We start from the raw sequence: 13,989 nt of genomic DNA on the forward strand, positions 1-13,989 counted from the left end.
AGAACAATACTACAACACACTCAGACACAACAGTACCACAACACACTCAGACAGAACAATACTACAACACACTCAGACAGAACAGTACCAAAAAACACTCAGACAGAACAATACTACAATACACTCAGACAGAACAGTACTACAACACACAGAACAGTATTACAACACACTCAGACACAACTGTACTACAACACAAAGAACAGTACTACAACACACAGAACAGTATTACAGTACAACACACTCAGACAGAACAGTACTACAACACACACAACAGTACTACAACACACTCAGACAGAACAGTACTACAACACACTCAGGGCAACACAAAAAAAACAGCAAAATGGAAACCAGTGGGATGAGCAACGTTACACTAAATGGTTGTTCTGGTCAACGCGACCGTAACCTTCAGTGAAACGGCAGTGTTGTGTTTCAGGCTCTGTTGATAGACCGCGCCGGCAGGAAGAAGCTGATGGGCTACGGCTACCTGCTGATGGGCGTCGTCATGTCTGTGCTGGTGGTCACGCTGACTGTCAAGGTATCAGATTCACATCTTTATTCGTCACATGCAAACGTAGTGTACAAATAACAGTGAAATGTCACCGCCGGCTCCGTGAGGTGCCCAAAAGTTACGGGTAATTACAAAACACAAGTTACCAATTATACAAATCTCTCTCACCTCCACTGCCTGTGCTGGTGGTCTTTCACCAACCATGAGGAGTAACGCTGCTTCTCCTCCCCAGGATCTGGCTTCCTGGGTCCCCTTCGTCAACATCGCCCTCATCTTCTCTGTCATCTGTGTGTACGGACTCGGACCTTGTGAGTGCCCTGTGTTTACCAGAGTCCTCGCGCGTTTGTGCCTTTACTAGTTTATTCATTCACCAGATTCGAGTAGAGCTCGTAGCTCAAAGCGCCGACGGGGCCGGTGGTCATGTGACTCTCTTGTCTCCGTAGCCGGCGTGTCCATGGCCCTTCCTGCCGACCTCTTCCTGCAGGCCTGGCGTCCCTCCGCCTATGTCATCAGCGGCACAGTCAATTGGCTGGGCCTCTTCCTCATCGGCATGTCTTTCCCCTACATAGTGGTGAGATACCGACCGTATGCAAACACACACTTCTCAGTGACTAGAATACCACTGAGGGACAGAGTCGAGTTATGGTTAGCATGGTTAGCTAACAGTCACAGCATCACCAGCCACAGGGCTTTTTAACACAAATCATTATCCAAGGAACTGTGATATAGGTTGTCTAGAGTAGTTTGCAAACCTAAAATGCAGAGCTCACTGTCACACAGCTAATGGTGTTTATTTGATTTCCCCACACAGGCCGGTCTAGGACAGTTCTGCTTCCTGGTCTTTGTGACCTACTGCATCTTCAGCGCAGCATTCATGCTGTACTTCATCCCTGAAACCAAAGGCAAAACGATGATGGAGATCATGGAGGACTTTAACAAACTCAACTACAAGAACAGGTCAACCGACACAGAGAAAGCCAACTTCATTCTCGCAACAAAATTCTGAAAAAATACTGTATATCATTTTTTATTGTCTATTTATCTAAAGGCCCATGTTACACAATGTGTTTGCATGATATGCAAGACATTTAGTTTTATTTCTTATTTTATTATTTAACTTTCAGTGGTCAACTACTAAAATACAAAACCAGGTTCACCTGCAATAAAAAAACAACTGCACGTGGCTTTGAGCAAGTGAAAGCTGAACTAAAAGCTCTCCCCTTTGAGCAGATGTCTGTGCTGAATGCCTGAAGTGAATTTGGAAATAAACAAAGCAACTAAATGTTTGTCATAATCGCTTCATTTGCTCCTCATTCTGTCAGAGCACATCTAGTTTTATAATCACATATAGAACTACCTGCACATCTAGTCTTATAATCACTTATAGAACTACCTGTTTCACATCTAGTCTTATAATCACTTATAGAACTACCTGTTACACATCTAGTCTTATAATCACTTATAGAACTACCTGTTACACATCTAGTCTTATAATCACTTATAGAACTACCTGTTAGACATCTAGTCTTATAATCACTTATAGAACTACCTGTTAGACATCTAGTCTTATAATCACTTATAGAACTACCTGTTAGACATCTAGTCTTATAATCACTTATAGAACTACCTGTTACACATCTAGTCTTATAATCACTTATAGAACTACCTGTTAGACATCTAGTCTTATAATCACTTATAGAACTACCTGTTAGACATCTAGTCTTATAATCACTTATAGAACTACCTGTTAGACATCTAGTCTTATAATCACTTATAGAACTACCTGTTAGACATCTAGTCTTATAATCACTTATAGAACTACCTGTTACACATCTAGTCTTATAATCACTTATAGAACTACCTGTTACACATCTAGTCTTATAATCACATATAGAACTATCTGCACATCTAGTCTTATAATCACATATAGTCTATCTAGAAAATATATGTTTACTGAAGAAAGTTTAGGCACTCTAGCTTAAACAGTTTTAAAGTAGATAGGGGCCAAAGAAGTCAAAGTAAAAAGAGGTCAGAAAGATAAAACATGATGCAAGGCTAGGAAAGGTAGCACACTAATCCAAACACTGTCACACCGAGAGAGAGAGAGAGAGAGAGAGAGAGAGAGAGAAAGAGAGAGACCAGCAGCAGGTTCAAATAAATGTTTATTTCATCCTCCACCTCTGTTGGAGACGACAGACTCAAAAACAGAGTACAAAAACAAACATTGATAGAAAAGTATGCTTATATTGAAATGTGTCCAAAGATTTTATACCAAAACATGTAACTCACATGTTAAAAGAACAATCTTGCCGAGTACAATGATAAAATACCAAGATAACATACTGTACATCTGCTGTGTGCATGTTTTTATACAAAAGTGTCGATGCAAGTCACTCTGTGTATGATTAACCCTTTAGAAAATAGGTTTTTTAATCCACTGCTGTGCACAATCAGTATTGGGAAGGCACTTTGCAATAGACCAAAGGAATAATTAGACGAAACACAACAGTTTGAGTATATACAAAATCACATAGAAAAACAACCCAGACATTTATAGTACCAATATGAATGAGAAACAACAGCACCGGCTCTTGCAGTGCGCCATAACCACCGACTGTAACGTAAGATCATATTCTAACTCAATCAATAAATAACTGGGACTGGGATAGACTAGCACTCGGGGCGAGAGTTCATTACTGTCACGGTGGGGCTCAACACGGGTTCTAATGGCCTAAACACTGACTGGTCAGAGCCACGGGTCGGTAGGGCTGCAGGCGGGGTGAACCCTCCCAGCGCCGGGCGACAGTGAGACATTAACACGACTGTTACCATCCAGTGAACAACCTTCCATCCCAAACCACACGCGCGTGTACCAGAACAGAGTACTGGTGCACAGTGAGGAAACCTCCACCTCACCAAAAATCTACACCCTCTACAAGAAAAAAAACGAAACACTTACCTATATACAGGCTCCCCATTTGATCATATATATATGTATGGTGTATGTCACATACACTCGTTACAATCACAACAATAGAACTATAAATAAAAAAAGGAATGTAATGAGCTTGATCGATCAAAATAGTTTCACGTAATAAGACAATAAAAGCATACATGTCAGACAGCAGAAAAAGTGCACAGACACACACACAATCCAGCTCGCACTCACCACATCTGGATCCCACAGTTGGACTTTCTGATTCTAACATAACTTAAAAAGTAAAATTAGCTAAATCAGCAGACCACTTCAACATTTCAATAAACAATTCATTAAAAAAAAAAAAAAAAGCTTCCTGTATACAAAGCAAACTGGGGGAATCAATAAGTTAATAAAATATATTCTACATTTCTCACAATTTTAATAGTCAAACCTGAACTTGGTCCCTGTTCAATATGCAGAATTGATTTGCTTTTAAAATGCCATTTAGCAAAACATCCTCAACTCGATTCACGCATTGGGTTTCATCCTGGCCCTCCCCCCCCCAAAAAAAAGAGAGGGAAAAAAAGAAGCGGTCTAATTGGCTGAGCTGCGGAGCAGGAGGACGTGATAGGCTGAGCTCCTCCCGCCCAGAGCGCGTGTGACGACAGGCCTGCAGAGGCCACCACAGTGACAGTCAACTTGAGCCATGTTTTAACCCAGCCTGAGGTGATTTTCCTAAAAGCTTGACAACAAAAAATGATCGTCTTCGGTCTCACGCTGGGTTCAGACCCGCCAAGTATGGCCGGTTTCCCAAACAGCGCCCGCGTTTGACCGTTCGGACCGGCCTTGCCGCGGACCTCCAGGGTTTTTTCGGTGTCTGGTCTAGTTCCCCCCTCCCCCAACCGCTCTGCTTCAATCACGATGCTTCCGATCAATAGTTATACGGTTTCTTTACCGGCGCAAAGCTTTGAAGAAAATCATCTTCACCTCGGTCAAGTTGCCAAGACACGTTGGCATGGAAATGGGTTGAAAGGGCGTGATTATACATTACAGAAGAAACCAAACGGTGACAATATGGCTAAAACCGAGATAGAAAGCTGTGAAACGGTAGAAATAGACTCATTATAACAAGGCCCACCATACAGAGACGTAATAACATGATAATGACTGAACAATTCTCAGAACAGCAGAGCAGTCCTAGAGAGACTCTCTCTCCTCTCACGGCCCGAGAGGCTGAATCCCGAGTCGTCTTCCTCGGGGGGGGGGGAGGAGGAGGACGAGGAGGGGGGTCAGGCCGGTCATTTCTCCCCCAGGCCGGTACCGCTGTGGCCCGCCTCGGAGTCCACCAGCGACGAGCCGAAGGCCGACTGGACTATCTGGAAGCCGAAGGACTCCAGCAGAGACATGTTCTGTTGCGGGGAGAAAGGGGAGCTCAGGGAGGGAGGGGGCGGGTGGTCGCCCCCCAGGGAGGACGCCGCGGACGCCGCCTGGCCTTTCTGGCCCTTGTGGACCCTGTGCAGGTGCTTGTTGAGGTAGGACTTGGTGCGGAAGGCCTGGCCGCAGTCGCCGCACGGGAACCTCTTCTCCGGGTCGGCCTTGGCCTTGGCGCCCCCCGGTGGCGAGCCCAGGGCGGCGCCGGAGGCCCCGTTACAGGCCAGGGGCTTCATGGCCAGCTCGTCCGCCTCCTCCGCCTTGTGCGGCGACTTGAGCTCGTCCCCGTTGGAGAGCTCCCCGAAGGACGGGTCGGATTCTTCGGATTCCTGGTGGGGGCATTTCCCAACGTTCTCCTGCCCGTCTGAGGGGAACACGGGGTGGGGGAGGGGGGGTGGGGGAGGGGGGAGGGGGGGTGGGCGACGGGGTGGGGAGGGGGGAAGGATAGGGGGGAGAGAAGAAGAAACTCTAATTAGTTACTAGGCACACGATTCAGCCATCAGGCTCCACAGTGCGCACACAACGCAAGTACAGTCCGTTAGACCTCCACCACGGTAGCGGCTGGAGAAATTCTGCAGGTTTAGGACAGTTTGCTACGTCGGAGGACACAGTGCTCTGGGTGCATCACGTCCAAGAGGGACAATCCCCAACTCCTTTATCTGTGAAGGATGGGAAGATTAGCATCATTTACAATGTAGCTGGATAATAATAACCTCGACTCATATTTACACGATGATATACATTTTCTAGTCAAACAGGGTCATTTCATTTGAACGCCATATGGCCAATCTACTACAGGGAACACCAGATTCAATATTTCTTTCGGTCTAATTAGATGCACGCCAGCCTTTTACAACAGCATAGTGTCACAGTTGCGTCCGGCTCCGGTCACCTCCAGCGAGTATATCGAGTCATGCACTCGAATATAGTGGCTGGATTCCTCTTCCCCACAGCAGTTCTACTGGCACCGTGCTCATCCAATCAGTGGGCTACTCCAGCCCCTAGGTCCCGCCCCCAACCCCCTCCTGCCGACCCGTACTGACCTGCCATAGGCCCGTGGTAGGGGAGGCCGGCCACCCCGCCAGAGCGACACTCCCAGAAAAACGGAGCGCCCCCTGACTTCCCCAAGAGCAGCTCGGACTGCAGGCCCAGGGGGGGCGGGGCGGGCTGGGCCAGAACCGGACCTCCAGAAAACCCGCGAAAGCGACCTTCTGCCTCGGGGAACGTGAGCAGCAGCCGGCGACTGGTGCACAGGTCTACGGCGGCGTGCCCCACCCACGGACAGAGATGGAGGACGGAGATAACAGCAGCCGCCAGCAGAGAGAGACCACACAAGTCAACAGTCAGGGTTAACCGGTTACATGGGGCCTGGTGTTAACCATTTAACCGTGTGTGTTTAAACCTGGGTCAGAACCCAGGCTACGTGGTTTACAGGTAGGTGGGTCACACTGCATTTACTTGAAATCCGATCCGACTTTCAGTGAATGAAACTTTTTCCTCTATAACTTGCCAAGCCAGCAGACTGCCGTTCGGGTTGCTTGCTAAAGCACTTGGGTCGTCCTGTTCTCTCTAGAATATTCCCCCAACGTAGGGTCTGTCTACAGACCGACACTTCCAGCCTTAACGTTGGCAAATTGCTCGACTCTTTTAATCCCAGCAGTGCCGCGGGGATGTTAATCTCAAACTGAAGCACTGCGCCAATGTGTGCCACGCTATGACTACCGTCGAGGCGAACGATACGAGTTAATTGCGCTACTTCTGTTGTGTTGAGAGCGCATTTAAAAGCCGAAAAACTTCTCGCTACGTTTTTCCCCTCTTGCACGCTGCGAAGAGGACTATAACCCCCCCCCCCCCCCTCCTCCTCCTCCTCCTCCTCTCCCCGAAACCATAGACAGCTGGACTCCATGGCAATCATATACTTGAAAAAGCTCCACTGAATCGAGAGGAAATGGTGCACACTGAACCGACACACAGCTGGACATGCAGCAGAGCGGCACCAGGCGACGGCGGGCGTGGCCGTGACAGGAAGCAGCAGACAGCGTTCGCGTCGCCATGCTGGACGCAGACCCGCCCCGAACCCTCACCCCCCTCTAGGCCTGTTCGTTACGCGTGTGCATGGGTTCACTGTGTACAGCGACATACATGTGTAACATACTGTACATGTGTAAGGAACAGGGACAGGGATACGAGCTGAGGCCTCTCACAGTGTCCAGGAGAGGGCGGAGGAGGCACGCAGACCAAGGAAGAAGATGGACGACTTGGGAGGGATGAGATGAGAGGATGGCATCAAAACGTGGTCATGCCTGTGTGTGTGGTCAGCTAGACTGGGTAGACTGTGTGTGTGTGTGTATGTGTGTGTGTGTGGTCAGCTAGACTGGGTAGACTGTGTGTGTGTGTGTGTGTGTGTGTGTGTGTGTGTGTGTGTGTGTGTGTGTGTGTGTGTGTGTGTGTGTGTGTGTGTGTGTGTGTGTGAATGGTCAGCTAGACTGGGTAGACTGTGTGTGTGTGTGTGTGAGTGGTCAGCTAGACTGGGTAGACTGTGTGTGTGTGTGTGTGTGTGTGTGTGTGTGTGTGTGTGTGGTCAGCTTGACTGGGTAGACTGTGTATGTGTGTATGTGTGTGTGTGTGTGTGTGTGTGTGTGTGTGTGGTCAGCTAGACTGGGTAGACTGTGTGTGTGTGTGTGTGTGTGTGTGTGTGTGTGTGTGTGTGTATGTGTGTGTGTGTGTGTGTGTGTGGTCAGCTAGACTAGGTAGACTGTGTGTGTGTGTGTGTGGGGGGGGGTACAGCTAGACTGTGTCATCAGACAGATTTGCTACATAGGGGAGCAAACATAACATCTAAAGAAGAATCCATAAAGGATTATGAGGGTTAATAGCTGCCCTGGCTTTTTAAGATATGTTTCAAATAATAATAAAAGAATCAGCCAGAGGCGACCATGTCTCCATCTGCTCTCATCCGGCCTGTATAATAAATATGTCTACAAAAGACTTGATTTGTACCAGCTGGACAAAGAGCAGCGATCCAGACTAAAGGCCCCAAAGTGATATTCTGGACTGATGCCCATAGACTCAGGCCCCTAGAGTGAAGCCCTAGATTGATGCCCCTGAAGTGATGCCCCTAGATTGATGCCTCTGAAGTGATGCCCCTAGATTGATTCCCTCTAGACCAGGCATACCCAAACTGGGAGGTGGGCCTCCCCTGGGGGGCCCCAAAGAAATTCAGGGGAGGCGTGGAGGGATGGTTAGAAAAAAAAAAGATTGAATTTTCTATGGTTTTTATGAATGAAACGTGATTTAAAAGGTCAGAAAATCGAAATAAATAATGGGAGAGATGTATACTAAATTTGTGGATAGTGCAGAGAGAGCCTCCCCCCGCAGGCATGAATGTATTGTGCAAAAACGTCATAACGTTAACTAGCAACAGGTGCCACCGTTCTCCTCATAAGTTTCAATTGTGCATTGCTGTTTTGCTTGCTTGGGTTAGGGTTACTAGTGTTACTGACACACTGCTGTATTGGTAGAGGGCTGAATATTTCCCACGCTAGGACTCCGGGCCTGATCTAGGACTCTGGGCCTGATCTAGGACTCCGGGCCTGATCTAGGACTCCGGGCCTGATCTAGGACTCCGGGCCTGATCTAGGACTCCGGGCCTGATCTAGGACTCTGGGCCTGATCTAGGACTCCGGGCCTGATCTAGGACTCCGGGCCTGATCTAGGACTCTGGGCCTGATCTAGGACTCCTGATCTAGGACTCTGGGCCTGATCTAGGACTCCTGATCTAGGACTCTGGGCCTGATCTAGGACTCCTGATCTAGGACTCTGGGCCTGATCTAGGACTCCGGGCCTGATCTAGGACTCCGGGCCTGATCTAGGACTCTGGGCCTGATCTAGGACTCCTGACCTAGTGAGCGCAGGCGCTGCTGTGTGATGCTTCCTCTGGAGGAACGGCCCAGTAGAACCAGCTGAGACACAGAGACAGCAGATGGAGCCTAAAAGCGGAAGCATGATGGTGACCAGACAGGCAGAAGCGTGTGACGGTGTGTGTGTGACAGTGTGTGACAGTGTGTTTGCGACGGTGTGTTCTGCGACTGTGTGTGTGACGTGTGGATGTGTGGCTGTGTGTGTGTGTGAGACGGTGTGTGTGTTGACAGTGTGTGTGTGTGTGATGGTGTGTGTTCTCTGTGTGCGCGACGGTGTGTGTGTGACAGTTAGGGATGCCCCGATAATGTTTTTTGTGGCCGATACCGATCACCGATCATCTGTGAGCCATATCTGCCGATACATTGACGATACGATCGTTTTTGGGGGGTTTTCTGTAGTAGCTGGTAGTACAGCTTCCATTTAAATACATTTCATCCATCAAATTGAGTCGAAAGTAGTCCTATCCACATTTTATTTTTCTACCTCAATATTTAATTAGTAAACAATACCATGTGTGTGCGTTCTAGGAAGCACAACATGATCTAGTGAGATAACTGGAGTAGTTGCCACATTCTACAGTATCCTGAGTCAGATAAGTGAGTCACATTCCAGTGACTCTGCTCCAGCGAACGAACGCAGGCTTCATAGTACGCTGCAACCTCAGTTGTTCAACGTTAGTTACGAGAGAATTGAAATCCCCGTCTGGGAACACATTTCCCTCAGTCCAGCGTCTATTTTTGTTCACCACAAACTACCTTTCAGACCGTTTGCAATATGTTTGCGAGCGTTGTGTCCTGCCTCATCCTGCGTGTAAGAGAACGGAGCAACACACACACACGCTGGGGATAGGACGAGAGAGAGAGAGAGGGAGTGTGTGGGAGGGACTGTGTGGGCGTTGTGTTGAAACTTTTTGACCTCGTTTCCCCCGGAGGTAGGCCATTTTGTCCTGGTATACGTTGCAGGTGGCGTGTGTTACATCCGTCTCACACACGTCGTAGTAGTTCCACGGCGCCGACATGTTTTAAACGCGCATGCGACGATGAACTGGCTCACGTTGTTTAGGTTAACGCGCATCACAACGAGTTGGCCGTCATTGATCAGCTGTTGTGATCGGCCACTAGAAAGCATTATCAGAATTCCCCGATCTCTTTTTTTTTTATTTTTTACTGCGTATCAGCCGATTCCAACCGCTGGCCAATCGGTCGATCTGGGCGCCCCTAGTGGCGATGTGTGGTGTGTGTGTGTGTGTGTGTGGTGATGCTGAAGCATGGGTCTGGGATGCAGCAGCTCCAGGCAGCGCATGGTGGTTCGACGGCCAGAGACAAAGACACGGAGGTGGGGGGAGAGAGGGAGGGAGGGCGGGCGGCGGCTTGCCTTCCACGGCGCACTGGCGTCCGGGGTGGTAAGAGGCGCCGTTGTGCGTCTGCGGCTCCCCGCCGCGCGGCTCGGGGAAGGCGTGCGCAGCCGCGGGGGGCAGTGGCGAGCCGTGGTGCGTTTTTATGTGCACCTTAAGGTAGGACGCAGTCGAGAACCCTGGGACCGGGAGAGGAACACAGAACAACAGGCAATCGCACACACCTACAGTAGAACGCTGCTGGGGTCAATGTACCGTACACGCTACCGGGGGTCATTGTATACACAGCTAAACACTGCACTGCGGGTCATGGCACACACACCTACACACTGCGGGGTGATCGCACACACACACCTACACACTGTGGGGTCATTGTACACACACCTACACACTACGGGGTCATCATAGACACACCTACACACTGAGGGGTCATCCTACACACACCTACACTGTGTACGACAGAGAGAGCATGCTTCTGTATCTGAAGATACTAGAGGATCAAGCGTAAGCACTTGAGAAACGTGACTGAGATGTGTAAAATGTCCAATTTAAAGCACTTTTAACTTAATCTAATGTTTGGGAAGAAAATGAACCTTAATGATACCAGACAACAACCAGGGCAGTGTTTGGGTGAATGACTGACCACTGTGGAGGATTATCTGGTACCGCTGTCGACATGAACGACTGACACCACATCCCCAGTAGACTCAGTATTGGTCTAGCCAGTGGCCACAGAAATATATTATTAATAAATTGATTAAATAGATTAAATTGAAAGAAACAGACTTGGCAGTTTGCTTCTGTCACACGTAGGGCTGCTTTACACTTCGGGTGAAACAACACAAATCCTCTGCCTCAACTGTGACCATTTCTAATGTCTCATATTCAACGAAAGCTATATAACTCAATAACCAAAGGAGCCTATATTCCCTCAAGCCATCACTTTCGGTGTGGGGAATAGCAATCCTGAAAGAAATGTGGGTTAGTAATAACACTCTTAGTTAACACCCGATAACAAAAGAATAACAAAAAAACATCAACGCAGTTCCTTAAAGATATAAAAGCCACGGTCCTTCAACTCAGATGACTTTTTTTTCCTTTTCAGAGGTCATAAAATCATATGAGATCATACTCGAGATACACTGTCCCCCAACACTGTCCCCAACTTAATATAGACAGATTGATGACAAGAATGAGGTTTGGGTGAAGCCCCTGTTGAGCGGGGGGGGGGGGGGGGTGGACCCGGGCGTTACCTTTGTTGCAGACTCCACAGTAGTTGTGAGTTCCCTCGCTGTGTTTCTTCAGGTGGTCGGTCATGTAGGCAGCGCGGAGGAACTTCCCGCAGATCTGGCACGGGATCTTGTCTTCGTGGCAGGCCAGGTGAGACCTCAGACGGTCTCTCGTTGCGAAGGAGGCGTTGCAAATCTGGATGACCGGGAGAGATACAGACATGAAAGGGAGAATCCCATCTCCTCCGACCTCGGCTGCAATCCACTGCACCACCGTGATTAGGGTTGCAAATTTCAAGGAATTTCATGAATCGATAATCGTTAACCTTAACAAACGATAGTCGATTAATTGATAAGAGCGTCCCGCGCTGGACTGCGCTTTGCTCGCTTCATTTTTGTGCCTTCTTCTGCTGTATCGTTGAAATTTCCCAGCAACCCAATTAGCCTCCACTACAGTCAGACCTTAAATCATGATTACATTTCACTCCCGTTGATAACGTTCGTTCAAAAAAAACAAAAAACTTTCTGTTCCATTAACAAGCAATTAATCAAGTAACCAAATCTTAATCGAGTAAATTCTTATCGGCAATTAATTGATAGTTGATTAATTGTTAACATCCCTAACCATGATAGATAAATAACTTTATTGTCCTTAACAGGAAATCTGTTTTCACGTCTATATACATCACCTCACATGAACACAACAATAGATAAAATATACAAATACATTTCTAGATGCATCCCCATACAGACACATTCCATCAACCACACATACTTAAACACACACCATAATAATGATGACATGATAGATTAACCAGATCATCCAAGCAAGTATAGACAAATTAAACAGTGATAGGTTTCAAACATATCTTGACAATGTTTAGAGTCTGGACAGAGGCTGAATGACATATTCTAGGCTACTAATACAATATATCAACTTAAACACTGACCAGAATGGATGCTGGTCTCACCTGGCACTTGTGTGGTCTCTCTGTTGTGTGAACCTGTTTGATGTGTCCATTCAGATGGTCCGGCCTGGACAGAACAAGAAATGGAAACGTTGAAAACAGGTACTCTCTGAACAGTAACATGGTTGTGAAAACCCCATCATCTACCTCTCTGGCATCCTCCTCCAAATTCCTGCTGATATGATTAATAGAGTAGTCTGGAATAGGTGGTGAACCCAAAATTTAATTTTCACTCACCTGGAAAAGCCCTTTCCACAGCTTTGACAGACATACGGTTTCCCCACGGAGCCGTCGTGAGAACGCACATGATATGACATCCTGTCCTTGCGCTTGAACCGAAGGCCACATACATGACAGGCGTACGGCTTCTCCCCCGAGTGAGACAGCTTGTGCCGGTTCAGGTGGTAGACGTCGCGGAAAACTTTCCCGCAAATGTCGCAACCGACGTGACGCCTCGTCCTCTCGCGCTTGCGACCGTTATCGTCGGCGCCTCCGTGCATGGGCATCCCGTTCTCCAACAGCCCGGCTTGGGATTGCGATATCAACATGGGCCCGCCGTCCGCAGCCGTAGACATTCCGCCGCCGCCGCCGCGGTTCACGCCGCCCGTGGACGCTCCGTGTTGCGCTTCGTGGTTCCTCAAGCGCGAAGCCTCCGTGAACGCTTTCCCGCAGATTCCACAGGGAAATAGACCGTTGCCTTTCGGGGTGCTGTGATTGAAATGTATGGGCTCCATAGCGGTCCCTTTCTTTGGTCGCCCCCTGCTTCGTTTAGCTCCCGGAGAGCCGTCCTCCTGGAAAGGATTCCCCGTCATCTCCGAGGTCGGAGACACCGGCAAGCGGTCGACGACGGGCTGAAGGACTGGCATCGCGGACGGGGGACTGCCACCCAGCAGAGACGCCTCGGCGCTGCCACCCACGCCGTGGTGCGTCTGTCCCATGTTGGAGAAGAGGGAGCCATTCGACAGCATGCCAGTGCCGTTTGACATGTCCTGCTGCTGGGGAGACTGGAAGCCCAGATCCGGGGCCCCGGTCGAACGGAATAGACTGGCGTCCCCTCCCCGCGACGGAGGAACCAGAATCTGCACATTGGACTGTTTTATGACCTCCTGACATATTTCGATGACCGACCGCATTAACAGAAACTTAGCAGCTGTCATCAACTCGGGGAAGCATTCCAAGCGTACCACGATCCTAGAGGTGTACGCGAAGTCCAGAATGTCTTTAAAAACTTTAGGGCTTATCGTGTGCATTTCCAGCTCTTTCGTCTCCCCGTCTCCCTCCGTCTGACAGCTGAAGACCGACTCGAAGTACTCGCTGCAAGCGGCCAGGACCGCCTTGTGGGCAGGGAAGCTCTCTTCGCCGACGCGCAAGATCACATCGCAAAACCTGCCTCCATCTTTCCTCTGAACGTTGAGGTTGTGTAGCATCTCAACGCTATGCTTGCTCACCTGGTAAGTGTAAGAGGAATTCCAAGACTGCTCCACAATTTTCTCCATGCCGAAATCATTCAATAGTTATGTTTGCACAACAAGGAGTGGAGAAACGAGCGAATCTTTCTGAGCTCGCCGCGGGGTAAATTACATTTAAAAAACATACAACGACCACCAGTCCTTTCTCTTTAGCATCTAAAATGTTAGCAGCAGGGAAAAATGGCAGCC

At 48.6% G+C, this 13,989-nt stretch overlaps 2 protein-coding genes across 8 annotated transcripts in view; one reads left to right on the forward strand and one right to left on the reverse strand.

Moving 5' to 3' along the window:
- LOC311314984 (solute carrier family 2, facilitated glucose transporter member 11-like) overlaps nt 1-1,780 on the forward strand; it is a 9,550-nt gene extending 7,770 nt beyond the window's left edge. For 2 of the 4 annotated variants that reach the window (XM_084445547.1, XM_084445546.1), the window contains exons 9-13: nt 434-535; nt 741-816; nt 952-1,079; nt 1,320-1,465; nt 1,633-1,780. In XM_084445547.1, the coding sequence (XP_084301673.1) occupies nt 434-535; nt 741-816; nt 952-1,079; nt 1,320-1,465; nt 1,633-1,759 (579 nt within the window). In that variant the 3' untranslated portion in view covers nt 1,760-1,780. Of the gene's footprint in view, nt 1-420; nt 536-740; nt 817-951; nt 1,080-1,319 lie in introns of all 4 variants that reach the window. The other 2 variants (XR_014630651.1, XM_084445548.1) reach the window with 2 other exon arrangements.
- An 871-nt stretch (nt 1,781-2,651) lies between these two features.
- Nucleotides 2,652-13,933, reverse strand: patz1 (POZ/BTB and AT hook containing zinc finger 1). Of its 4 annotated transcripts, XM_084445541.1 has the most exons (6): nt 12,569-13,842; nt 12,335-12,398; nt 11,388-11,559; nt 10,155-10,313; nt 5,903-6,115; nt 2,652-5,223 (listed from the first exon to the last, which is right to left on the reverse strand). In XM_084445541.1, exons 1-6 carry the CDS (start codon nt 13,825-13,827, stop codon nt 4,727-4,729), a joined length of 2,364 nt encoding a protein of 787 aa, XP_084301667.1. In that variant the 5' UTR covers nt 13,828-13,842; the 3' UTR covers nt 2,652-4,726. The 4 variants fall into 4 exon arrangements, with proteins under 4 accessions (XP_084301667.1, XP_084301665.1, XP_084301664.1 ...); XM_084445539.1 differs by lacking the exons at nt 5,903-6,115; nt 10,155-10,313 and having other exon boundaries at nt 12,569-13,933; XM_084445538.1 differs by lacking the exons at nt 5,903-6,115; nt 10,155-10,313 and having other exon boundaries at nt 12,314-12,398; nt 12,569-13,933.
- Nucleotides 13,934-13,989: the final 56 nt, after the last annotated feature.

Source organism: Borostomias antarcticus (assembly GCF_949987555.1).
Source record: "Borostomias antarcticus genome assembly, chromosome: 11".
NCBI lineage: Eukaryota > Metazoa > Chordata > Actinopteri > Stomiiformes > Stomiidae > Borostomias > Borostomias antarcticus.